Raw genomic sequence first — 27,064 nt, 5'->3', positions numbered from 1 at the left:
ATGTAGTTCCGCTTAAAGGGAAAAACGTTTTAAAAACCGAATAAACACTTTATCATTGTCGGAGAGAAATACTCAGCCATTGATCTTGAGCATGAGAACAAACGAGTTATTTGCTTCGCAAATGAAAGAAGGGCTCCAACTCGGATGGAAATCAACGATATGCCACTAGCTCTCTCACGCGGAAAAGATCTCATTATATCAATCAATTAATTATGTCTAAACTTTTTTTTTGAAGAAAAGCCACTAAGGGCAAAAGACATTTTTAAAGAAAAAAGTTTTTTAAAAAAGTTGCAAACATAAGAAGGTTTTTGAAAAAGGGAGAAGATTTTGAAAATCTAAGAAGGGGGAGATGAAGAGGCTATCCTAATGCGTAAAATAAAAGCTAAGGAAAGAAACGGCCTAACGGAAAAAGAAGCCAACACTTGACATTAGGAGTCAAGGTAGATTTCCCATCCTTTGGACTATCAATACTAAACCAACACATTATCACTTGGGGATGCATAGGAACTTATCATCTTTAGCACCACTTTGCATTAAGCACATTAAAATTCTGACAAAAATCGGGCAGAGTAACGGCTATTTTTGGGTAAAATCCTTATATCAATACCTTGGAATTAACCATCAAGGGCTTTTGGGAAAATACCTGCATACACAAACAGACAACAATCCAATGCCAGAAAGACAAAATAACGACAGAGTAACAACAGAATAATAGGGTCCAGAGGTACTAAGTCCAAAAGTCCAAGTCTCCAAAATGCTCGGGATAGTAACCAATAGTCCATATGATCTTATGTGTTTTTCATGATCTTTGTTATTTATTAGTGTTTTAGCACAAAAATAGAGTATGGTCCAAGTGGACAAAAAGAAAATAGCGGAAACATAAACAAAATGTCCAAATGGACAAAGAGAAAATAGCGGAATGTAAACGTCCAAATGGACAAAGAGAAAATGGCTGAAACATAAACATGATGAAATGATAAGATAAAGCAATAAAGCGAGAAATATAAAGAGCAATATAATAAAAATGCGGAAATTAAAGTTAATTGTTAGATGTTAAAGATAACCATCTTGAAACTTGTCAAGTATGTTATCAAAGTTAGTAGTAAAGATCGATGGTGAGTGAAGGATGTTCTCGGATTTAAATTCAATGGAAATTTATCAGAAGCTTGATAAAATCATAGCGACTACACGATAAACTTCCATAAGTCTTAAATCAACCGCATACAATTCTCTTCCATGTTTGATCTTTTTTAATTCGGGACACGGAATATTGCGCTATGTTAAGCAGATCCCCAAGTGATTTATGTAGAAATCACCCTACAACGAGGCCGGTCAAAACTTTATGTGCTAATGCATGCGAGAGAAGCGATATATAGATCACTCTCTGAAAGCAATACCGCACGAAAAGAAAATAGGTAGCAATCTAGTCTTTACCAAGAATCCATAAGAATTCTCAAGGTATCAAAGACTTTCATCAATCAAAATAAAAAGAAATAAAAGATGGAACCACATTCAAAAGCTCCTTTCATCCATAATTTCAATCACTTAATTTTGAGGATTTGGATTCTCATCCTATCGACGCCCTAAGTCCATTGATATTAGAGAGAAATTAGGCCTCTAACTTGTGATTCAAAGAAAATAACAAAAGAAGGGAGTAGAAGATGAGTTAGAACCAAGAACAAATCAAAAAAAGGCAAAAAAACACATTATACTTAGCTGCAAATCAATTTGCACAGAATGTAAATCCATTTACATAACTCTGTTTTCAAATTCTGCGCAAAAATCAGTTATATAAATCGATTTGCATATTATGCAAATCGATTTGCACAACACAACTTTTCAAAAAAACAGCAAATAAAGAGAAGGAAACTTGTTTAAACATAAAACCAAACACCTTGTGATCTTGGATCAATTTGTGCATGAAAATGTACCAAGTAAGCAAGCAAAACTCAACAATGTAGCACCAAAGGCGCATCTAACATAAACAACAATGGATCACATCTTGAATTATGGAAAGGATCTAGAATTTTACCAAATCTTTCACAAACATTGAATCTTCTTTAAGAACACACTACCACAAGCCTTGATCTCTCACAATTGATGAAGAAAATAGTGTTTAGATGAAGGTTTAGCTCAAAGTTAGTAAGGTTCAAGATGTAACTCACCAACTTTTTAGAAAGAAGAAGAGAGTTCTGAGTGAGGGGTTTGGGAAGGATGAGAAGAGAAAGAGCAAGAGTTTCTTTGGCTTTCAAAGCTTGAGAAATGAAGAGGGGAAAGCCCCTATTTATAGGATTTAGGCTTGGGATTATTGGTGGTTTGGAGTTAGGATTGGAAAATTGATTTTGGTTTGGTAAATGAATTTGGAGCCAAAATTATGATCCAATGGTATTGATGTGATCACATGCGAGTTTATGATAAAATGATGTAGGAAATCAAATATAAGAACTAAGTCATGCTTCCCACACTTGCAAATGATGTCATCACCTTCAAAAGCTGAAATTTGCCTTCATTCTTCAGAATTTGCACGGTGCAATCGATTTACACTTTACGAAAATCTATTTACATTGCTGAAAAAGGCAAAATCTGGGGCAAAAACAGTTATGCAAATCGATTTGCACATTATGCAAATCGATTTGCACTGATGGCAGAAGCAAAATCTGAGGCAGAATCAGTTATGTAAATCGATTTGCACATTATGCAAATCGATTTGCACATGGATAATGTTGAAAAATGCCCCTTTTGATGGATATTTTGACTTAGTACCTACAAAACACAAACATACAAAAGCACAAGGCAATATTTTTGGTATTTTGGTTAGTAAAACAACATATCCAAAAAAAACATTGGTGCTTGATGATTCCCTTGCAGATGAATTGAGCATAATTTCACAAGTAGAGTTCTAAGTCGAAACTTTTTGATTGATGATTGATATGCAAATGATGTATGATCTTAGGGTCAAAAATTGGGGTATGACAGTAACAGTAGAACATAATTCTGGTGATGTTTAATAGAGCAACTTGATAACAACAAGTTAGTATTTAGCACAATAATTTTGTGAAGTAGCAGAGTAATAAATTAGCGACATATCAGTGACAGAAAATAAATAAATAATTAGTGAATAGAGAATAAATAAATGGTAGATCGGGACTAATTTAACCGAGTAGAATAAATTAGGCGTATCCGGAACTGATTCGGTATCCGTATTTTTGGTGATGTTTTGGCGATGTTGTGATACGATGAACATTATGAATTTTATGATTTGTCGTTGTATTATTCACGAAGATTGGTGATGATTTTCGACTATAGATGTTGACTTGTTGTGTATGCATTGTTGTTGACGTGCTGTTGTGATGTGGTGATATTAAGTTTTAGGCCTATGGCCAGTGACGATGCGATGCTGTGAATGTGATTTTGTGATTATTGCGAAATGCAAGAGATAAAGTAACGTTGATTTACCTCTATTTATTGGTAACATTTTTGATATAGGCAAATGCCTTGTGACGATGTGTTATGATTTGTTTTGTGATGATGCATTCATTGAGCCTCATGATTGCATTTTTGTGACAACCTGGATTGGCAAACAGTGACGAAGGCTTATGCCTGTTTTGATGCCTCTATTTATTGGCAATTGGCGATGGGGGATGAAGCCCGGGGTTTCACATGCATGTGCATTTGTTAGAGTCGCATTTCATTTATGTGATTTGATGTGTGAACTTATGTGAATTGTTGTGATCTGAATATGAATTTATGCGAGATATTGTGACGTATGATATTTTGGTTGAAATAGCGAAGTAAATTTGACGGAACCTTTAATTGTTTCGCCGTTACCTTTATACTGGTAACGTGCAGGTGATAGCTTGGATGAAGATTTAGACGTTGTGAATCGAGTCGGTGGTCGCTCTGATACGTAGCACTCGGGGGGATAAACGCGTGTTTTAATTATTTGTTGGTTGCCGAATTTTTAATGATGTCTTATTGTGGAATTGAAGCTTAAAGCTATATTGCAAAGATGTTGTGATTAAATTGAAAAATTGTGAAGTTTTGTGAATTCCGCTGCGAGATAAAATAATTATTTAATGAAGTGATTTTGAGGATTAAATTAAATGTTATAATTTGTACGTTTTAATTGTATGTGCTATGTCTCTATGTGAAGGCGTGAATCATGTATATGATTTAAATGATGAAATGTGACATCTCAATTGTTGATAAAGTTTTTGAATAACTCTGATTTTTCATTATAATTATTGAATAATTTATCGGGTAGAATTGGGGTGTTACAATTGTCGCGTTGAATACTTGTTGAAAATATGTGAATTGTCGTTGGATTATTTGTATTAATTTGTTGGCATTGGTTTGTTGTTGTGATGCTACTACTTTGTGAATATATGAAATTGGTAGGTGACGTGAATTGGTGAATTTCGACCGTTTATTAGCAAGAAAGTTCTATAGGCTTTATGGCCAAATGATTTATTTCTGTGAAGTAATTGTGTTGATTTATGTTGTTGTGATGCGTTGATACTAAGTTGTAGGCCTACAACCATTAATGATGTGATATATTGCGATGTTGTGAAGCGACTATTTCTGCGAATTTTATGAAGTCCAGGAAATAAAGTGACGATGAATTACCTCTAATTATTGGTAATAATTGTGATATAGGCGTATGCCTCGTGATGATTTTGTTGTGATTATGTATGTGATGTTGCATTCATCGAGTCGCATACAATTGCATTCTTTTGTGATGGCCTGGATTGACAAAATAGTGACGAAGGCTTATGCCTGTTTGATGCCTTTAATAACCGGCAATTGGCGATGGGGGCTGAAGTTGTAACATCCGTATTTTTCCTTAAATTAATTTAATTAGAATTTAAATTATTTATTGGAATTAATTGGGTTTATGTAATTATGCGGTGATTAAAATGATAAAATTGGAATATGTAGTAATGGGCCAGTGTTGTAGTTAGTGAGAAAGGGGGTGCAAGAAATAAGGCCTTTACTAAAGCTATGTTGTGTTTTTCATAAAACAAGATTTTTTGAAAGAAGGGAAACACAAGTGCATTTGGGAGAACACAGAGAACGTGAAAGTGCGACAGAGGAGAAGAAGAGGAAGAGAGCTTCAAGGATCCCAAACTCTAAGGTAAGGGGGGACTCTTCCGGTTAACCTTTATTATCGGGTCGTAGGCGTTAGGATTGAAATCATATACTATTGATTCGATAGAGAATATGTTCTAGGTTGGGGTTTTGGTATTTAGGTTCAATTTTGTGAGCTTTGTGTAATTACTTGTTGGTAGTGATTGTTGATGTTAAAAGTGTTGTTTGATTGATGATATAACTCATATTGCATGTGAAATCTCTCTGTTTTTCGTATACAATCGTATTGGTTCGATTGGGGGATGTTTGGGGGGATTCAAGGTGCTGAAAACTGGTTTTTGGGTTGCAGGTACGAAGTAATCAGTTACCTAAAGGGGTGTAATCGATTACCCATAGTAAAATCAGCAAATTTGAGTTTTTGAGTCTCAGTAACCGATTACTGGTGTTTGGGTAATCGGTTACCGCTGTACGTTTTTGAAAAATACTTATTTTTACAAAACTCATAACTTTTGATCCGTAAGTCCGTTTTGGGTGCCGTTCGAAGCGTTAGAAAGCTAACGGAATGCTCTTTATGATTAAAATAAATTAATTAGCACTAGATAATTTAATTATTGTGTGATTTTGAAAATGACATGTAATTGTATCTGTGTATGCCATGGATTAATGTTATTTAGGAATAACATGTATGGAGATTGTGTATTATGTGCTAATTGTGATACATGGAATTGATGAATGATAATTTCTATGTATTGTTGTGATTGTTACATGATGAATGTATGTTATACCAATGGTGGATAATTCAATATGTTGAATTGTGATGAATGTGTTAGACGTAGTATTATGATGATGTAAATCTCATGTTGTCGTTGTGTGGATTTGACGTACTTAGTACATAATTGTGGAATGTATTATTGTTATATGCATTGTGTGATGAGTCGAGATATGATAATGTTATTCATATGATTGAAGTGGCGATGTTGTGATAAGATCATTATAATATTGATAATGTGATCATGTGGTGATTGTTTTGATGTCTAATGATGTTATTGTGATTGAATGATGCATATATATAAACATACTTGATGATGATGATGATGATGATGATGATGAAATGAGTATTAGATGATGTTACTCATAGACTTGACGATGGTATAAGTATGTTCATATATGTTTGCATTCATTCATGTTCATTGGTGATACTGTATCCATAAGGGTGTGTTGGATCAGTGAAGGGCATGATTCCCATTGTGTGGAATCTGTGCCGGCAGGGCCGTATCTTGATGATGTTGGATCGGTCATGGGTTATTCCCATTTGATGATGTTGGTACCACATGCATAGTGTCAGTTGCATTCATATGCATGATTTTATAACATGATTGGAGGTTTTCCAGTGTTGTAAATATTGATGATGTGTTGGTTGTTTATGATGATGAAACTTGCCTGAATATATGTTGATGTTGGGTGAATATTATATTGTTGATGTTCTGTCGTTTATGAACTGATAACATTGTTTAATTGTGAATGAGACTCACCCTTACTGTTGATCATTTTCAGATTGAGGATAGCGGCTGTTCGACTCGGTGAGGATTAGCTCATGAGTCAGTTGTTTAGTTAGCGTCAGGTGTCATGCTCTGATAGTTGTAACACTGGGGACGCGATGTTTAGAGTTTATGTTTTATAACTCTAGTTATGTTTTGATGTTTGAAGGATTAGTTTGAAAGATGTTAAACTTAATCTGCTTGATTTAATTCCGCTGTGTTGACATGAATTATTTTAATTAATGAGAATTGCCTCAGTGACTGCATGACATGACTGAACGATGTTTTTAATTTATTTTGAAATTGTGACACCCTTTTCATGTACTCTGAATAAACTTATTTAATTTGCCGTGGGGTTTAGAAGGGTGTTACAGAAGTCCTGGGTAACACATGCATGTGCATTTGTTAGAGTCTCATTCTATTTTGCAAGACTATGCATTTGCGTGACTTGTATTGTGAATTGAACCGTTTTGGTTGAAATAATGGCGTGACGTGACGTGATTTGTGACGTATATGTCGCAATGTGGTAATTTCTATAAGTCGAACTCTAATATACTGTCTTTCATGATCTTATTTATATTGATAGATATCTCATCCTTTATTTGTTTGGCCGTTGCCTTTATACTGGCAACGTGCAGGTAGTCACAAATGAAGGATTAGTTGCTGCTAGCTCGAGTCGGTGTCATTGCTCTGATACGTAGCACTCGGGGGGATGAACGCGTGTCGTTTATGTTGCTGAATTTTTAAGTTATTTTCATTAAAGACTTGATGTCTTGAAATTGTTTTGAGTTAGACATGAGATTATGTCATTTTAAATGGAATTTTGTGTATCCGCTGCGTAGTAATGAAAGTTGTTTTAATTTTAAAGATTAAACAGATTATTATCGGTTATTCTGAAGTTATGTGTTATGTATATGTTTAGATGCGATTTTTATGTTGTTATGTTTAAGTTGGAAGTGTAATATCCCATATGATGTTTGAAATTTTTATCTCTGTGTAAAGTGTACTACACCATATATATACTCATATATTCTTTAACATATTTTTTTATGTATATTCTGACAACAACTACAATCTGTTAAATTAAATTAATATTTATATGACAATCATTATTTAAGATATTTTTTTCTATATATATATATATGAGGAGGGATCAAATTACACCCGAAGAGTTACACCACGAGTTACACTCGTTCAATAACTACATCTCGAATTAATATTTTTTAAATTCAACCGTTGGATAAAATAGTGATAATTATTTATGACATTATTTTCTTTATTTGTAAAATGGTATTAATGATTAAGTGTTAGATAATAAAAATATCTTTTTTAAAAATATAACATATACTCGTCAATTTATTAATTATATTAATAGAAATCAATAATAGGTTATATTGAGATTAATTCTACTAAAAGAAAAATTATTTATAAATTGGTCTTATAAACTTTTAGTTTGGATTTTCTCTAGTTTTTTCATCAACTCTTCAAATATTATATATTTATAATTTTATTATTTAATGTCGAAGTCAAGAAATAAATCATCTTATATATTTAATTTTTATTTATATTAATATAATTTTAATATAATCTATAGTTTCATATTTATTTATGTTATATTTTTTTATAATTGTTATTTTCAAACAAATTTATATAAAAAATTATATATATATATATATATATATATATATATATATATATATATATATATATATATATATATATATATATATTAGAAATCAAATATTCTCTATACAATTACATAGATTAATTAATTCCTCGAGCCGTGTAGAACTACAATGCATGAAAATGCTCTTACTCAAAATAATTTAACTCTTGGGCGTGCATAGAGTCGGATTTGAATACATAACCTTCGATTAATCTGGAAAAAATTAGTATCCTTAATCCAGATAAATTTAAATATAATAGTATCTCTAAGAATTTTATTGTAAGAAAAAATATTATTTTTTTCATAAATTTAATCTTATATTAATACTTAATTAATTATTTTTTATTTGATTTAAATAATATAGTCATATATTTAATAATAATTTATGTTTGTAAAAAGAAATATATTCATGACAATTATACTTAATATTAGTTTATGTGAAAGTTAAAATTTTAACTTTCGCTATTATATTATAAGTGAAAGGTGAGATTAATCAGTTGAATTAGTTTATGGAGATACCAAAATTTCAAAAACATATAATAAAAAATAACAATGTTAAACTGTGATGAAAAAACAAGAAGGAACGTATATTAAGGAGCACCGAACACGAGCCAAGAGTTAGTTTGTGAGAAAAGAAAATGAAGAGAAAATAGCAAAGAAAAAAATAGAAACAACTACAAGTTTGAATCTAACATTTTCAGAATGGAGGCTTGAAGTGTAGGTGGAGGAGGAGGATCAGATTCATAAGAGAAAGGAATGTTTGAGTATTTCGGTTGGGTTTATCACCTTGGCGTGAATTCAATTGGCCGTGAATATTGTCACCTTCGTTTCCTCTTCATTAGAGGCAAATGTGTTTCCATGTACAAACGTGATCCTCATGAGAACCCTGGCATTGTACTTTTTTTCCCTTTTCAATCTTATTTATCATCTTCTCTTCAATCTTTGTCCTATCTTGACATTTTTCATCTTCTCTTCAGAAACCTATTAGGCAAGGTGTCATTGGTCCCACACTCATGGTCGAGGAGCTTGGCCGTCGAAAGGTTAACAATGGGGTAACTAATTATTTTTTTTTTGCATTTCTCTCTCAAAATTTCTTTTCATGCTATATTCTCCTTCAACAAACTTCTCTATTTTGATTTCAATATATATATATATATATATATATATATATATATATATATATATATATATATATATATATATATATATATATATATATATATATATATATATATATATATATATATATATATATATAATTTTTAAAAAATAAAATAAATTACATGTAATTATAAATGTCGGTGCGGTGTTTCACAGTAACAGTAACAAGACACATATTTTTCAGAGGTATCGATGCTACAGAGGATATGTCTTATAATAATCATTGGCTAATTAAACTATGACATATCAATGGTTGGATTGTAGGTCAAAACTCATCTCCACTAAATTTGATGTACACTAAATGACTTTCACTTTCTTTCACAGGATTTTTATGTCATACGCTTTTACAATCGATTAGACGAGACCAGAAAAGGAGAAGTAAGTTAAAGTTTTCACTTTCAGATTGTTTCTTTTAATTCCAGTTGATAGAAATCTGCTTCTTGTATTGCATTCTTTTAGCTTGTGTGTAAAGTTTATAAGGAACACAAGGTAACTCTTAAGAAGTATATATGAACTAGAATCAATTATTTTTCAGTTGTCACTATAAAAAGTTGCTTCATGTTGTTAGCTTTTCTTTATTCATTATAGAACTGAGTTTTTTAACTCTGCTTTCTTCAAGGTTGCTTGTGCTACAGCTGGGGAAGCACAAAGATGGATGGAAGCATTTGACCAAGCCAAGAACCAGGTCTGAGAAAATAACTCTAATGTAACTTTTTTAATCCAAGTCTAGTTGTGGTGGCCGGAAAATTTGTTTTTGCGCGCGTGTATTCAATTTCCTCTTTCAACTTTTATGGAAGTAACTTTTTTTTATCTATATGAATGTCGCATGTCTTGGAACTATATCCATAACACACAAGTGTGAGTTTATTCAATATATCCTCTTTGCAGGCTGAGCATGAGTTGTCAACAGGAGTCAGTGCCAGAGACAGACTAAACATGGAAACTGAGTATGCTTTTTCTTCTCCACGACATAATTATTCAACCATCTGCTATATAAACATGAACATTATAGTCTCTGTTTTTCAACTTGTCATAAATTGGCATGTCACTTCTCTTCTATTGTGGAAGGATCAATCTAGAAGCACATCGACCTAGAGTGAGGCGCTATGCATCTGGACTGAGGAAGCTTATAAGAATTGGCCAAGGTAAATCGATAAACATTGTTTGCTTGGTAATATTCATCAGGGAGCTTTTAATGTTTTTAGTCGCAAGCTTAACAATTCATGACGCGTATTTACGATTCTCTTATGCAATCATTACATTGTGGTTCGATTCCATAAACCACCTGTTATATATTTTACCGGTGAGACAGTGCCTATGTTTATTTTCTTATTTTAAATAAAAGCAAATTATTGATATGCATAAAAAAAGCGTAAACTTGTAGTTGTGATTCTGAACTAATATAATTTGATGACATTATTTTTTCTGTTTCATTTTAAAGGCCCAGAGACACTTCTAAGGCTATCATCAAAGGTTTTTGGTAGTTCAGATGGGTTTGAAGGGGATACTGGAGATGCATTTGAGGCACATCAGTGGAAATGTGTTCGAACAATGTCCGGTACTTCTCTTTTACCACACTCATATATGGCTTGAAATAGGGTGTATTCTTGTCAAAAGAAAAATCTGTTAACAATTAGATGCTGTTTTATGAGATATGTCCCAATGAACTTTCTTTTGATAACAAAATAGCTTTGTATTCCTGTTCAAATCAAAATTGTCTCAATTTTCACTTCGTTTAAAGTCCTCTTAGGTGCCACAAAGACCTCTTTTGTGAATTCAATGGACCATCTAACAGACACACAACTCCTTTCGTAGTGCTATTCAGACACACAATTCCTCTTATTCTCTAATATTTCAACATGGTATTCAGAGCCTATTGAGAGAAAAACTCAATGTGCTTATCCGGTTGACATAGTGTCTTCCGATGAGTTTCTAACATGGCCATTCTTTGGTATATTTAGACTGCAAAGATAAATGATGATGATTATGCTAGTATTTGAAGTTTGGATTTATCCTTATCCTTCCTGGTGCTTTTTATTTGTGGTTTCAGGTATTAGAATTTTTGAGGATGTTACTAGCCACAAGGTATGTATAAGGTTTTTGGCATAATGCATATATATTTAAAACTATTTAGGTTTGCATTTGTGTGTCATTTTAAATGAAAATACAATGCTTGGCTTTAACAATATCATGTTCAGATATACAACTTAACTTGTCCCTAAATGACCATTGCCTGATAACAAGTCTAGAATAGGATCCAATATTGTCTAAGAATTGAGAATCTACGCAAGATCTGTAGGGGTTTGGAAGATCTTAATTCGATGGTAGTAGCATGGGTCTTAAAATCATACTCATGGAAACACAATATACTTATCTGCACATGCATAAAAATTATCAGATGAAAACAGTAACCTCAAAATCAAAACTTAAACAAAGTTCATAACCATAACCATATCCATAAATCTGACTTACAATCCGCTGTGTTAGGAGAAGTCCTAATGTAGAAGGCAGGCCCATATGAAGAATTGATCCATAACCACGCTAGCGAGCCTAGGATCTGGAAAGTGTTTTTTTCAATGACCACTGCTAAGCATTCTCTATCTTTGAACTTCTATGATGTCATGTCCCACATTTTTGTGTCTGAACCTGCATTTATGTAAGGATCCTTTCTTTGCGTAAGAAAGAATTCCCTAAAACTTGACAGAATTAAGTAAACAAGAGCATGATTTTAACTAGCATAAAGATTGATCAACAAAATTGAGAAAAGGATAATTCTTTGAATATCTTTTTGTTACTATCAACTGAATGGGGTAATAGGAATGACTATACGGAAAGAATTACACATAATGACTATAGAGAAAGAATTACACAAAATTAATTATTCAAAGTATCCTCCCCCTCTACCAAATGAGCATAATTTAAACACTTTCTAAGAGTTACCAAAATAACAACTCTTAACAACCACCTAAAAATCTTATCAACCTTATAACTAACTTCTACTAACTAATTCTTAACTAATTTAATTGTCCTATATTCCATATCCTAAATGCTTTTCACATTGAAAATGAGTATTTTACTTTATTATAATGGGATAGATAGGTGTGTGTGTGTGTTTTTTCTGCTTTGACATTTGCTTTATGCTTTGTAGAATGGTAAGGGTGTCCTCGCTAAATCGGTTGGTGTTATTGATGCAACTGCAGATAGTGTTTTTGAAGTGTTTTTAAACACTGATCGGAGGAAAAGATATGAGTAAGTTTTCTATAAAGGAGTCTTCATTGGATTTAACACATTTTGGGTGAATCAGTCATTAGCAAATTTAATTTTCAGGTGGGATATGTTGATGGGTGACTTGGAGCTAGTAGAATCTTACGATGGACATTACGATGTTGTTTATGGAACATATGATCCCAAGTATCTAACTAGGTAATCAATGGTTGTTTAATACTTTAATCTCCAATAACTTGCTTGTTTTGGTGCGTGAAGGGTGTGGACTGTTATTCTGTTAACTTTTATTTTCATTAGTGAATAGGGAGCCAGTCTTACTTTTAAAATTGTCCATTCATGAGTTTGTTTTCAAACCTAATCCAGATGGCACTCGAAGCGGGATTTTATCTTCTCTAGGCAATGGTTTCATGCACAAGATGGAACATACAGTAAGAATCTGAAATGCAAAGTGGTTAGGATGCTTGGAATTATATATTTATATTATATTCCGACTGGATTGTTTTAGCCTGACATACTTGATACGTTCAATTGATGCAGCTATATTGCAATTTCCAGCAATACATAAGAAAAAGACGCCAAGAATAGGCTATCGACGTACAAAAATTAATCGTAAGATATATTATTCGTGTAATTTAACTTCATTGTTGGAGCATAGAATTTTTGTTGGGGCATTTCCACAAACGTAAGAATAATCACATAAATTTGTTCGATGCTTGGCATGTTAAATTTTTTCAGAGTTCAGACAGAAACTTTAAATTCAAATCAATATTGAAATCTCGATAGAAGAACAAGAAATACGTAACATTACTATATACTTGTTTGTGATCGATCATTCACAAATTTTATCAACATCATTACTATATACTTGTTTGTGATCGATCATTCACAAATTTTACCAACATATATGTTTTACTGTGATGCTGCTGATGCAGCATCTACATGGGAGATTAGAAATTTGAACACACCAATGGGATCGAATCTACCAAGATGTCTAGTGACGCACACATTAGAGATACACTCTACAAACTGGCATCGATGGAAGAACAGCCAGTGCACAAAATTTGAGAAGAGCATCCCTTATGCATTGTTGTGTCAAGTGGCAGGTAAAGGAATTGAACTTCTGTTTTCATCTTGTTTATATCCGGACTTTAGAATCGTTGGACATTCAAACTTTCAGAAGAACGTGTCTTTAACATAGTGACATTTAATTCCGGTTAAATAATGGTAGGTCTAAAGGAATATATCGGAGCCAATCCAGCACTCCACCAACAAGATACTGTTACAGTTGTTCATTCCAAAATCTCTAGTATTTCTTTGTCCAGAGCTGAATATGAAAATGCAGAAGTCCAGGAGGAATTTTATGATGCAGTGGCTTCTGATTCATCGACTTCAGATGAAGAAAGTGACGAAGATGACAATCTTGAGAATAAGGTCTCCTTAACTCTTTTCAGCTGCAACAAAATCTGCAATACAAACTAATGTTGTTTGTGTGTTACTGATCTGAAACTGAGAAGAAGCAGCGTTTCTTTAAAAACTCTATAACTTAATACTTTGTCAAAATTTTCAGGATCGAAAGGTCAAACTAAAGAATATTTCATGGGCCATGACAGCTTTACCTTTGAAGCGAACATCAGGTCAGCTTTTTCCATGACAGCTTAAAATATGTATTCAAACTTTTAGTCTGAAAGATTTTGTCATTCTGCTTGCAGCTCCAAATCACTGCAAAGAATTAGATGCTGATGTAAATCCTATACAAATTGATGCCAGTGATTTTCATGGTTCTTTGCGCAAAGGAAATGATGACAATGATACAAACTGTTGGACGACTCCTAGTGGTGAAGGATTTAAGATTAGAGGAAAAAACTATCTAAAAGATAATTCTAAGGTGAGTTGACCATTTAACTATTATGATCATACATGGCATAAAAAAGACTTGACTTAGGCGGGATGTTCAATTTAGAGATAATAATTTATCAATAATAATCGATATGAACATTTACTCAATATTCAGATAGTGTTTTAAATGGTTTGGGGTGACATCTGCAAATATGTTAATTGAGTACAGAAGAAAATGAGCTAAAATTTGTGTCAGAATTTAAGTTTAATTCTTTTAGTAAATATGCTTCAGCTTGCACTTATTTTTGTCCCAATGGAGAAACAGTATTGAAATTTTCGAAGATTGAAATCTGTAGTTTTAAAGATTTAGACGAACATATCATGAAATTTGTTATGCAGGTAGTTGGAGGAGATCCTCTTCTCAAGCTCGTAGCAATTGATTGGCTAACGGTTGATAAACCTCTAGATAAAGTTGCACTGCATGGTAAAAGTATGGTTCAGGTACAATTGGTATTACAAGGCTTTATATCATAAGATTCTATTTAGATAGGTTAGCTATTGTATTGTAACGAATCATTCGAAATAAAGCAAAACCTTTTTCTGTACTTGTACAATTGATTCAAGATGCTTAGTGTTTTATATTAAATAAAATTCACTACACTGAGCGATCCTCCCCTTCTGAATTTCAGAGCGAAGCTGGGAAAAAGCTTCCATTTATCCTTGTATTTAATCTCCAGGTATTGATATCTCTGATCTTGCATATGATATTATAAGTTAACAGGGTGGATTTACTTTGTTATCAATCCCAGATTCCAGCTAAACCAAACTACAGTTTGGTTCTGTATTACGCATCCGAAAGACCTATAAACAAAGACTCTCTATTGGCTAAGTTTTTGGATGGAGATGACATGTTTCGAGACTCAAGATTCAAACTAATTCCAAGTATTGTTGAGGTGTGTGATTCTCGATAAATGTCAATATGACCTTTTTTATTTCTATACACGTTTTGTGTAGCTCATGATTTATAATTGGTAAAGGGATATTGGATGGTCAAGAGAGCTGTTGGAACAAAAGCTTGCCTACTGGGGAAGGCTGTGAATTGTAAATACTTCAAACAAGATAACTTTTTGGAGGTAAAGCTACAATAGAAAGTTAAGATTTGTCATGAATTGTATAATTTGATGTTGGTCCTAGAATTTAGCATGAGAATACACCTGAAACTTTTCTTACATTGTAATAAATTTTGTGCATAATGCAGATAGATGTCGATATTGGATCATCCTCTGTAGCCAGGAGTGTTGTTGGCCTTGTTCTGGGATATGTCACAAGTCTAGTAGTTGATCTTGCAATTTTAATAGAGGTTTGGGCCATTTCTAGTTACAATACTTCTCGACTAGACTTCTTATGGTATTATCTTTCCGTGTTCCTTAAATGTAGAATTGAGATTTGTCTAGAATAAAGAGTCTGTTATTTTATGAAAAATATGCAGTTATGAGATTAGAATGCACAATACATCTACGTCTGTATCTAATTGAGTTTGTGCTAGTAGTAATGAATGAGCATATGGAATTGGATTCATCAAACTCCTGAGTCACATATATCAATGGCATATTTGCAGGCAAAAGAAGAGTCAGAGCTGCCAGAGTATGTTCTTGGAACTGTTCGATTAAATCGCGTTAGACTTGAATCTGCTGTACCTTTTGGAGTTTGAGGTGAAACGGGGGTGAGGAGATTAGTTACATTTAGACCCAAAAAGGAAGAAAAGATGCTAGTTGGATTAGATGTACTGCACAATCTAATTCATACTTCATTTTTCTTGTAATATACTCTATTTGTATCATATAATGTGTTGTATTAATTATTCCCACCTTGTAATATATTTGTTTTAAAGATAAATAACTTTTCTTGGCTACATTACTCTTATTGATGATTAACTATTATTTCAAAACTCAAACATAGGGGTGCTCAAAATAAATATGGACATGCAAATTATTCATAAATTTATTTAAATTAGGTTATTGAAAACCAACTAATTATTCATATGATTTTAAGCAAATCCACATTTTAAATATATTAGACATTCAAATTTAGTACTTTGGACATTCATACCTAAAAATAAAAAAACTAAATTTACCATTATTTTTCAAAAATCATTAAAATAAATTTTCTAAAACTTTTCTTAAATAATTATTTATATAGGGCTGCTCAAAATTTATTATATTTTGATGTTAAACTATTATGGTTTGATTATGTGAATTAACTCCATGAACATCCATACTCTCACAAAACACTTTTGAAAGGATTCTTTGGGTAATTTATTTTAAGTATTCTAAAGCTTGGAAAGAATCCTTTCAAAATAATCAGTACATAAAAAATTAATTTTGAAAGAATCCTTGGTCAAAATTAAAAATTTGAAGAGTTCTTGAAAGTATTTAACGGTGGATTGAGAATTCCATTTATACTAAAAATTTTAATACTTCTATTTTATGTCAACCCTGACATTTGAATAAGATTAGACAGTTTAATAGACCAAATGTTAGTTGTGAAAAAAAAAAGTTAATACTTCATTCACATATGAGACGTTATCAATTTTTTTTTAATGTGACATTTAACTCGATTCAAAATTTATATGCGCATTTGAATGTTTAGAAATACTTTAGATTTTTTTTTTTTTTCATTTTTTTCTTATTCCCACTATAGAGAAACATCTATAAAAAAATCAAAAATACTTCTCAAATTTGAAAATGCTTCTGACTTATTTATTTCATCCACATCCTTTCACAACTGATTTTACAATATAAAATATATATATATATATATATATATATATATATATATATATATATATATATATATATATATATATATATATATATATATATATATATATATATATATATACATAATGTGACATTTTAGTGATATTTTGATTTTTTGTGGCTAAATACTATTTTTACCTACACCTACATTAGTTTTACCTACAATTATATTTTATTCTATCAATTTTTTAAATACTTTTGTATTATGAACAAATGATATTATAATATGAATAAAATTATTATTTTCACTAAAAAAACACAAAACTTAATTTTTCTTACATTGTCAAGACTTTTCTATTCTGTGCAATTTTTTTTACAAAAATAAAGTTACTATTTCTACTAAAAACACAAAAAAAAATAAAAGTTAGCAATTAAAAACTGATAACTTAATTTTAATCAATCATATAACTGTCACCTTGAAAAAAATTAAGTTAACAAGTATAAAGCATGAGAATAGACACATAAACAATATTCTATCCGTTTCAAAACTAATGTCATTTTATCAGATAAAATTTATTTTAAAATAAATGTTATTTGTACTTTTCAATGTAAGAATGACTATTTTTTTTTTAATTATGTGATTTAATTATTAGTATTTTATATTATATACTACTTCCAACATATTTATAAAGTTAAATTTTTTTTGTAAAATGAGAGAATAAGTGATTAGATTTAATTGTCAGTTTAGCTACTAATTATATCAACAGTTAATCTTGAGTTTTTTATTTTGAAAAAGGCAAAAAGGAATTGTATTAAACTCAAGACATACTAGCATAAGAGATGCTAGATACAGGATACAAAGTCACATCACCACATGCCCAACTGATACAAAACCAAAAACATGACCAACTAATACAAACAGCACAACAGATTATAACATAAGACTTGTATAAAACAGACAAAAACCTCAGCTGCTCCAGCTCACGCAGCAGAGGTAGCAAGCATTATCTCCACCGCACTCGGTATCTTTCAGATCACTCACTGCTGCACTCCACTGAAAAAATCACCGGATAACTCACTGCTGCACTCCACTGAAAATTATTATGAGCTATAACAACACCGAAAAAGAGCTGGTACCGCCCTAATAAGCAAACCTGGTAGCAACCCAACATATCAAATCTGAAGAACAAATTATTACGTAAACCTGATTTAAGTCCGGCCACAATTACTATGCAAAACAAATGATTACTCAAGTTAAGGAATGAAAATCAATTTAAATTTAGGTGCTAAACCAAGCCGCATCCACCCCTGTTCCAATCAGGTATAAAATTCAATCCGAAATTCTGCTATTCCGCTCACTGATGACCACAAAAAATTTGATCTCCCATTCATTGGACAGAAAATTTCAGCACCAAAATTATGAGCAAACGAGACTTTGGAACCTCCAAGCTTGAAACCAAACCTACCACTCTTCCTAATTCAATCTTGATCTTCATTTACTCCATTGACGACTTGAGGGCCAAAAGCACAGCTTGATCAAGCGACGCGATACCATCCTGATTCCGGAACCAATTCTAACTCACTGAGTGTACGCCCCTGCCAAAACTCTACCACACTGCCACCTGCACCGACTTAAATGACAAAACCTCACACCTTGCTGTTGCACTCCAAAATTTGCCTTCACATTTTTAACTTAGAAAAGGTTTTGATTCATATTCATATACATATTTCATTTAGGTCATCATTTAATACATGCATCCATAACATTGTTGTTTCTACAAAAGTTGACAAGGAGCTTCTCTTGAAGTGACTTCCTGATTAAAAGAGAGAAAGCTGAGACTTCACTGGGTTTTTATACCTCCACCAGGTTTCTTTTGAAATTAGGGTTTCACAAGTCTCAAGTTCAAGGCTTTGATTTAAAAGAATACAAGCTTCAAGTCATCTAGTCTCTCAAAATTAGGGTTTTGGCCAAAGTCAATTCAGTTAACTTTTTGGTCAACATCTTTCAATCAGGAGTTGAGATGTGGTATGAGATGTCATGGGATTCACGTTGAAATACTCAATTGGTTTCATTGGTTGATGCTTGATTGAAGTTGAATTGGAAACTATTTAGTCAGGAAAATTCATCTGGGACTGAAAAAGTCAAACAATTGACTTTTGGGGATTTTGGTCAAAGTCAAGGTCAACTCTCATGTTATTAACTCTTGGTGGAAATTTGGTTAAAGGAAGTCAATGAAAATGATTAAAATCAAGATTATCTTTGATGAAAAAAGAGGTGAGATACTGATTCTTCAATGTAACACTCTCCTGTGCACCTACTCATACTCTGCCCAATCACTCCCCTTCTAACAAGATTATCTTTGGTTGGAATCTTGTTCTCAAACATTCTCCACACCGACCCCGACACTTTTGACGGGATTGCCTTATCCCACACTCTATACCACGATATTGAAGACTGGTTTTGGGACTCCGATTTTAACCACTTATAAGCCTCTTTTATCGAATACTCCTTTGATATTGTTTGAGGCCAATTGCCTAAAATTAACCGATCAACATCACTCCACCAAAATGAGCTATCCCTGCTTCCTTGGTTTATGTTGTAGCATCCCGGTTTTTATTATTTATTTATTTAAAGAGTTATCTTAATGGTAGTTTAATTATTTAATTATTAGGTGGTATGATAATTATTTAGTTATGTGTTATTATGTTAATTGGGGTTATTTGAATTATCGGTAGAATAATGAATGAATAATTCAATTAGGCCTAATTAGTAGAAGTAGTAGTAATAAGGAGGTGAGAGTGGCGAAGCCCATTAGTAAAGAAAGATAGTAAGAATGAGACTAGGTTAATCTCATAACTTTCATTTGGTAGAAGGAAGAGAAAGAGAACACAATAGAAGAGAAAGAAGAAGAAAAAGGAGAATAGAGAAAAGAGAAGGAAAACCTATAAGAAGAAGAAGAAGAATCTTCAAAAGATAAGGGAGAGAATCCTTGTTATTATGGGTATGTATAGTATACAATGGACAGTTTGTATGCTTAGGGTTCTTCATCTCACTATTTCATAACTTTCTAAATTAGGGTTTATGTAAAAATCCATGAATTTATGTGAATAATCATGTTCTTGTTGATTGTGTTGATGAACCATGATAGAACCATGATTGGGAACCTTTGTATGCATGATTATTGGTTGTTTGGTTGAGTTTGTTTGGTCTAAAAAGAATTTTGAGAATGCTGTCAAAAATGGATTTTTTTTCAAGTATTGCAGGGTACACGTAGTGCGGTGAACAACACGCGTAATACGAGCGGGTCTGAGTTAGCGCGCGTAGCGTAGAAACGAGTGTGTAGCGCGGCCTGTTCTAAAATTTTGTGAATTTTGATTCTTTGCTCTGGGTCCTATATGCTTATATTTTAGTAGGATTTCCATGTATTTTAATAATTTATTCAATGATGTTTAGATAGGTTTTGAATCGAATTTGCATGTATACACGATACTTGGATTTTGTATATGTATATGTTGTTTAGGTGAATTTTGGAAAATAACATTGTTTGTCTTTTATGTTATGTGTTATTTGTGATTGATAAATGTTAGGTGAATGCTTTATTAATGATGTATGTGTGTTGTGCAACGTTTTGGTGGATAATTTGATATGTGGAAATTATTGGGATATGCTTGGATAATTAAGGTTGTGTGATAATCTTACTTGCATATATTGTGAATCTTGTTGCACATGAATTCATGGGGAGATTGTTTATTTGCTTTGATCCAAGTGTGAAAATGGAAGCGGTGAACTATAAGTTCATATTGTTGGCATGGATCCTAGTCCAGATCGGGAGCGTGGCTTTGATTCAAAATAAATCGAGAGCGAGGTGAGCATGAAGTTCATGATGGTACCACATGCATGAGTCGCATTAAATTGTATTAGTCACATTGGTTGCTATGTGATGAGTTTGAATTTGATGTGTTCTTGTGTGATAATTGGTAACTGTTATTCTCGGTGAAGCATTCAATGTTGGTTTGTGTTATGTGAGATATTGTAGAACTCTATAACTATGAAGTGTAATGAATTGTTGGAGGATTATGTGTTATATTCATTGTTCATATTATATATGCTTATAATGATGTGAATTCTCACCTTCTATTTGAATGATGATCTACGTGACATCGCGCGGGTTCCGGAGAATAGTTGTGCTTGCACGAGGACAAGCTAAGGAGTTTGTTCGGTTATTTCACTTATATAAGGTAGTGAGTCGACACTCTAGTCATGTAGCACATGGGGTATTTGAACTCGTGTTGTAGTTTTGAGATATGATTATGTTTTGCCTTATTTGGCAATTTATTTGAATATATTATGTTATGTGGCTTTGATGCCTATGTTTGAATTCATATGATACATTTATGATATGATATGGTCATTATGTTGGTAGATGATTATAGTATGAGATATGATCATTGAAATATTTTGAGAAAACAAATATTCCGTTGCGATATGCATATTGAAGAAACATGATATTTTAAATATGTGTTATAAATATGATTTGGTGTATGTTTATTGTTGATTTTCATTATTGTGGAAACGACATGTGGCAACCTTTATCGTATGCATGCTATCTTACTCTATTATTATATTGAATTATTTAGGGTTAGAAAAGGGGTGTTACATTAGTGGTATTAGAGCATGATCGACCAATTGGTCAAGGTTATTAATGTCTTTATTCCCGTCATATTCGATTTATGTATCTGACATGATCAATATTGTTTGTCTATTGTTTATTGGATGTTTTAGGGCGATGGGTGCGGAAAGGAATTATGACGCTATTGCTGAAGCATTAACGAGGTTAACTGTGGTGCCAGTGAGCAAGCGCCGAACGAGAATTCTGGCAATAGAAAGGAGAATGAGTTTCGTGCTTTGGGAGATTTCCGAAGGAACAATCCTCCGATATTTGAGGAAGAGCATGAACTGGATAAGGCACAACCATGGTTGAAAGCGATCAAGAAGATCTTTCGAGTCATGAATTGTACTGATGTGCCGAAATTGCAGTTTGGCACTCACATGCTAGAGAAGGAACCTGAGGATTGGTGGGGTAATACAGTGCAGAGATTTGATGAGGAAGGCATGGAATTTACTTGGGCTCTTTTCCATGATGCATTTTTGGAAAACTATTTTCCGGAAGATGTGCATGGAAAGAAAGAGGTTGAATTTCTGGAGTTGAAGCAAGGAAATGGAACGGTGGCGGAGTATGCTGCAAAATTCCAAGAGTTGATTCAATATTGTTCTCATTACAGTACTACGAATGTGGAGAGGTCTAAGTGTTTGAAGTTTATGAATGGTTTGAGGCATGATATCAAGAAGTCTATTGGCTACCAACATATTACTTATTTTGCGGAGTTGGTTAACAAGATTCAGATTTATGATGAGGATAGTAGGGAGAGTGCTTCTAACTACAAGTCTTCGAATGATGGGAAAGGGAAAGGACAATACCGTGGGAAACCGTATGATGATAAGAAGAAGCAGAAAGTTGGTTATGGCAGTTGTAACGCCCGTATAATTTTAATATTAATTTAATTTGATTATTGAATTAATCATTAGAATTATTAAAGAAATTGTGGAAATAATGAATAAATAAGGTTTTTGGCATTTGGGCCATATGAGGAAATAGTAAAAGAGGGGGGGTGATTTTGTAATCCTTTTACTAATTTTATTATTATTTCATAAAACAATTGGAATTGGGAACAAAGAAAGAGCGTGAAAGAACAGAAGTCTGAGGAACGAGGAACGTGAAGGAGAACGGTAGAGGGAGAGACCAAGAATCAAGAAATTGTCTAAGGTAAGGGGGACTTGTCTGATTATCATCTATTATCGGGTTAGGGGTTGATAATGCTGAATAGATGTAGAATTCGTGTCAATTGAGTCATATGATAGGTTTAGGGATTGAGTCCAATTGTGTGATGTTTGATCCCATAATTGAATCCATGATATTTATGTTGTTATGACCTCAATTGGTGCGTAATTGATGTATTATGAAGTGTTTCTCGTGTTGTTTGTGCATTCTATTTTCCTAGGTTCGTACTGGTATGAATTGGGTGAGTTTGGAATGTGTGGAATGCTGTTTTCTGCAGGTTGGGGTTTCTGAAAATCGCCGGTTCGCGCCGCGTGCACAGGGTTGGCGCCGCGAACAGGTGGGCAGAATGCCAGGAATTGGTGATACGCACAGGTCGCGCCGCGTACCTGTGTTGGCGCCGCGAAGGCGTAACTTTTTCTCGTTCCACGCCGCGTGCCGATGTTTGCGCCGCGAATGGCTTGGCAGAGAGCCAAGGATTCTTGGGACGCTCAGTTCGCGCCGCGAACATGGATGGCGCCGCGTGCTGTTGTTTGATTTGAGATAGTTGAAAAGTTCAAAGATGCATAACTTTTTAACTGTTGGTCCGTTTAATGTGCCGTTTTGAGCTAAACGAACCTTATAGAATAATCTACATGATGATGATTGTTTGGTTTTAGAATGATGAGAATACATGTATGCTATTTGTTATTGATGATGATGATTGGTGCAAATACATGTATATTTTCTATGCGATGATGATAGAATTGTGATTGAATGATGTTGATATATATGAACATACTTGATGATGATGATGATGATATTAATGATGATGATGATGATGGTATAAGTATGTTATATATGTTGCATTCATTCATATTCATTGACGATACTGTATCCATAAGGGTGTGTTGGATCAGTAAAGGGCATGATTCCCATTGTGTGGAATTTGTGCTGGCAGGGCCGTATCTGGATGATGTTGGTACCACATGCATAGTGTCAGTTCATTCATATGCATAATTTATAACATGATTGGATGTATTCCAGTGTTGTAAACGTTGAATGGTGTGTTGATTGTTGTTTGACTTGTTTTGAATGTCTGTTTATGAAACAATTGGGTGAATGATGCAACTGTGACGTGTTATTGCTTTATAACCTTATAACATTTGTTAATTATGACGAGACTCACCCTTACATGTTGTCATTTTCAGATTGAGGATAGCGACTGTTTGACTCGGTGAGGATTAACTCATGAGTCAGTGTTTTAGTTAGCGTCAGGTGTCATGCTCTGATAGTTGTAACACTGGGAACGCTTGTTTTGGAGTTTTGATTATAACTATATATTTATTTGTTTTGGTTGAAGTCTGATACATTAGTGATATAATGTTGACTTGATGAAGTATTTCCGCTGTGTAAAACATGGATTTGATTAATGAGTTATGATTTCAGGTGTTTCAGTAAATGCATGACTTATACTGACGTGTGTTTTCATTATTTATGAATTGTGATACCTCTCTACATGTTACTCTGATTTAATAATTGTTTATTTGTCGCGGGTTATTAGAGGGGTGTTACAGCAGGAAGCGAAGTGGGCGAGGAGCTAATACTCTGATTAAGTGATACAAGTATGGTGTCGAAGGACATCGTGCTTCTGAATCTAATTAGGAATTTGGTAAGTGTTTTAAGTGTGGTAAGTAAGGTCACAAAGTTGTTGATTGTAGAGTTGGTGCGGGTGTGACTTGCTACAACTGTGGTGAGAAGGGGCACATTAGTACCAAGTGTGACAAGCCAAAGAAGGAGCAAGCGAAAGGAAAAGTGTTTGGGTTTTCTGGTTCTGAGACCACTGCTGAGGATAGGCTAATCCAAGGTACGTGCTTTATTAATGGTACACATTTGATTGCTACTATTGATATTGGTGCAACATACTCTTTCATTTCTTTGGATTGTGCTATGAGATTTAATCTTGTGTTGTTTGATATGCGTGGAAGTATGGTTATTGATACTCTTGCTATGGGTTCAATGTCTACTTCTTTTGTGTGTTTGAATTGTCCGTTGAGTATCTTTGGTAGAGATTTCGGAATTGATTTAGTTTGTCTTCCGTTAGATCAACTTGATGTGATGCTGGTATGAACTGGTTGGAGTATAATCATGTTTATATCAACTGTTTTGATAAGACAGTTATTTTTTCTAAAACTAATGTTAAGGAAGATTTATTTTTATCTACCAAGCAAGTGGACGAGTCCATGCAAGATGGTGCGAGGTTGCTTATGTTATTGGCAACTTTGGATGTCCACAAGAAGAGGACGATTGATGAATTTCCAATAGTTCGTGACTTTTCAGAGGTATTTCTTGAGGATGTAGGTGTTTTACCGCCGGAATGTGAAGTGGAGTTTGCAATTGATTTAATTCCTAGAACTAGTCCTGTATCGATAGCTCCATATCGGATGTCAGCTTTTGAGTTAAAGAGTCAACTTGAGGATTTACTTGAGAAGAATTTTATTCGTCTGAGTGTGTCGTCTTGGGGTGCACCTGTTTTATTGGTTAAGAAGAAGGAAGGTTCTACGATTTTGTGTGTTGATTATAGACAGTTGAACAAAGTGACGATTAAGAACAATTATCCACTTCCGAGGATTGATGAGTTGATGGATTAGTTGGTGGGTGCAAGTGTAACGTCTGCTCTTATTTTAATTATTTATGTTATTGTGTGTTGTGTGAATTATATGTTAATTATACGCTTAATTGATTTTATGTTATTTTATTAGGAGTTAGTAGTAAATAACATGAGTTAGTGAGACTATTAGCAATTGGGCCTAAGTTAGTGTTAGTAAGTGAGAGGTGCTAATTATAGCCCATTAGTAATAATAAGTTAGTAAGGTTTAACAAAACAAAGGGATTTGAGAGAAATAGAATTAGAATTCATTTGGTGAAAGAAGAGAAAGAGAGAAGAGAATAGGAGAAAGCTAGGTCAAGGTCCCAAATTGAAGATAGAGTTGTCTTTAATCCAAAACCTAAGGTAAGGGTGAGATTCTTTCATGATAAAGAATTGTATGATGGTAGTTTATGGTGGGGTTTTGATTATATGTTTATTATCCATGATTGTGTGAAGATTGAAATTGAAATTTGTTAGGGTTCATACTAGATTTATATGAAATTATGATTCTAAGCATGTTTAATGATGTTTATATGTGAACCCATAGTTAGAAACATGTTTAGGAACCTCTATCCCTGTTGTATGAGGTGCTTGGGGAAGGAAAATGGTGATTTTTGGGTTTTTACGCAGCATGAGTGTTAGTTACCAAATTATGTTAATATCTTGGGTAATTTTTGGTAACTTTGAAGTCTTTTTGTGGTTAATAGTAGTATTTTATTATCATTTGGTATATATATTCTTATATTTATATTATTGTCAAATAGTTCTTATCTTTGCAATTTGTGTTGGATTTTATAGTTTTTGCTAGATAAATGGAAGCTTGGACCATGGAAAAATGAATTGAAGATGTTCCAAGACCAAAAACCAAGGATTGCTGGAAAAAGGTACCGCGCTAAGCACGGTATAGGCGCACTAAGCGCGGTTTTGAAGAAAAGAAGGAAGTTCTGGCAGAAACTTTCGTGCTAATCGAGGTCTGGAGCCCGCTTAGCGCGGTTGGGCGGTTTAACTATTTTGGGATATCGCGCTTAGCCGGCTTCACCGTGCTAAGCGGGGTATGCATAACTTTGTTTATTTGTTTTAAGGGCCAGAAGATATTTGGAGATATATAGATATTTTTAGAGAAAAAGGAGAGCACAAAACACTGTAGCAAGTGAAGAATTGGAGAATCGAAGCCTTGATCGTCGATTAATCGTCGTAGATGCTTGTCATTCTTCATCCTTACCTTCTTGAGCAAGCTACCATTTTCATGGATAGCTAAATCTCTTTTGTATCAAGATAAGATGTAATCTTCCTAGCCTTTTGTATGTTTTTCTTGTGAATATATT

General features: G+C 33.3%; 1 protein-coding gene across 3 annotated transcripts; it reads left to right on the top strand.

Annotated features, from left to right (window-relative positions):
* Positions 1–8,998: 8,998 nt before the first annotated feature.
* On the top strand, positions 8,999–16,438 carry LOC131599143 (protein ENHANCED DISEASE RESISTANCE 2-like). Of its 3 annotated transcripts, none has more exons than XM_058871605.1 (22): positions 8,999–9,186; positions 9,270–9,344; positions 9,778–9,831; positions 10,073–10,138; positions 10,342–10,400; positions 10,522–10,598; positions 10,895–11,011; positions 11,504–11,538; positions 12,602–12,702; positions 12,781–12,876; positions 13,042–13,106; positions 13,216–13,287; positions 13,611–13,781; positions 13,907–14,109; positions 14,246–14,312; positions 14,388–14,563; positions 14,914–15,015; positions 15,204–15,251; positions 15,324–15,467; positions 15,552–15,647; positions 15,773–15,874; positions 16,133–16,438. In XM_058871605.1, exons 1-22 carry the CDS (start codon positions 9,049–9,051, stop codon positions 16,223–16,225), a joined length of 2,157 nt encoding a protein of 718 aa, XP_058727588.1. In that variant the 5' UTR covers positions 8,999–9,048; the 3' UTR covers positions 16,226–16,438. The 3 variants fall into 3 exon arrangements, with proteins under 3 accessions (XP_058727588.1, XP_058727589.1, XP_058727590.1); XM_058871606.1 differs by having other exon boundaries at positions 9,015–9,152; XM_058871607.1 differs by having other exon boundaries at positions 9,025–9,160; positions 16,133–16,437.
* The last annotated feature ends 10,626 nt before the right edge of the window (positions 16,439–27,064 follow it).

The sequence above is a fragment of the Vicia villosa genome, linkage group LG4 (genome assembly GCF_029867415.1).
Source record: "Vicia villosa cultivar HV-30 ecotype Madison, WI linkage group LG4, Vvil1.0, whole genome shotgun sequence".
Classification (NCBI taxonomy): Eukaryota; Viridiplantae; Streptophyta; class Magnoliopsida; order Fabales; family Fabaceae; genus Vicia; species Vicia villosa.
The sequence above is the reverse complement of the archived record's forward strand: the minus strand, read 5'-3'. Positions and strand labels throughout refer to the sequence as shown.

Excerpts from the sequence above, each read along its gene's own strand:
- LOC131599143 (XM_058871605.1), top strand. The coding sequence starts at position 9,049 with ATGTTTGAGTATTTCGGTTGGGTTTATCACCTTGGCGTGAATTCAATT. Across the intron at positions 12,877-13,041 it reads GATCCCAAGTATCTAACTAG|ATGGCACTCGAAGCGGGATT; the intron begins GTAATCAATGGT and ends AACCTAATCCAG. Across the intron at positions 15,648-15,772 it reads AACAAGATAACTTTTTGGAG|ATAGATGTCGATATTGGATC; the intron begins GTAAAGCTACAA and ends TGCATAATGCAG.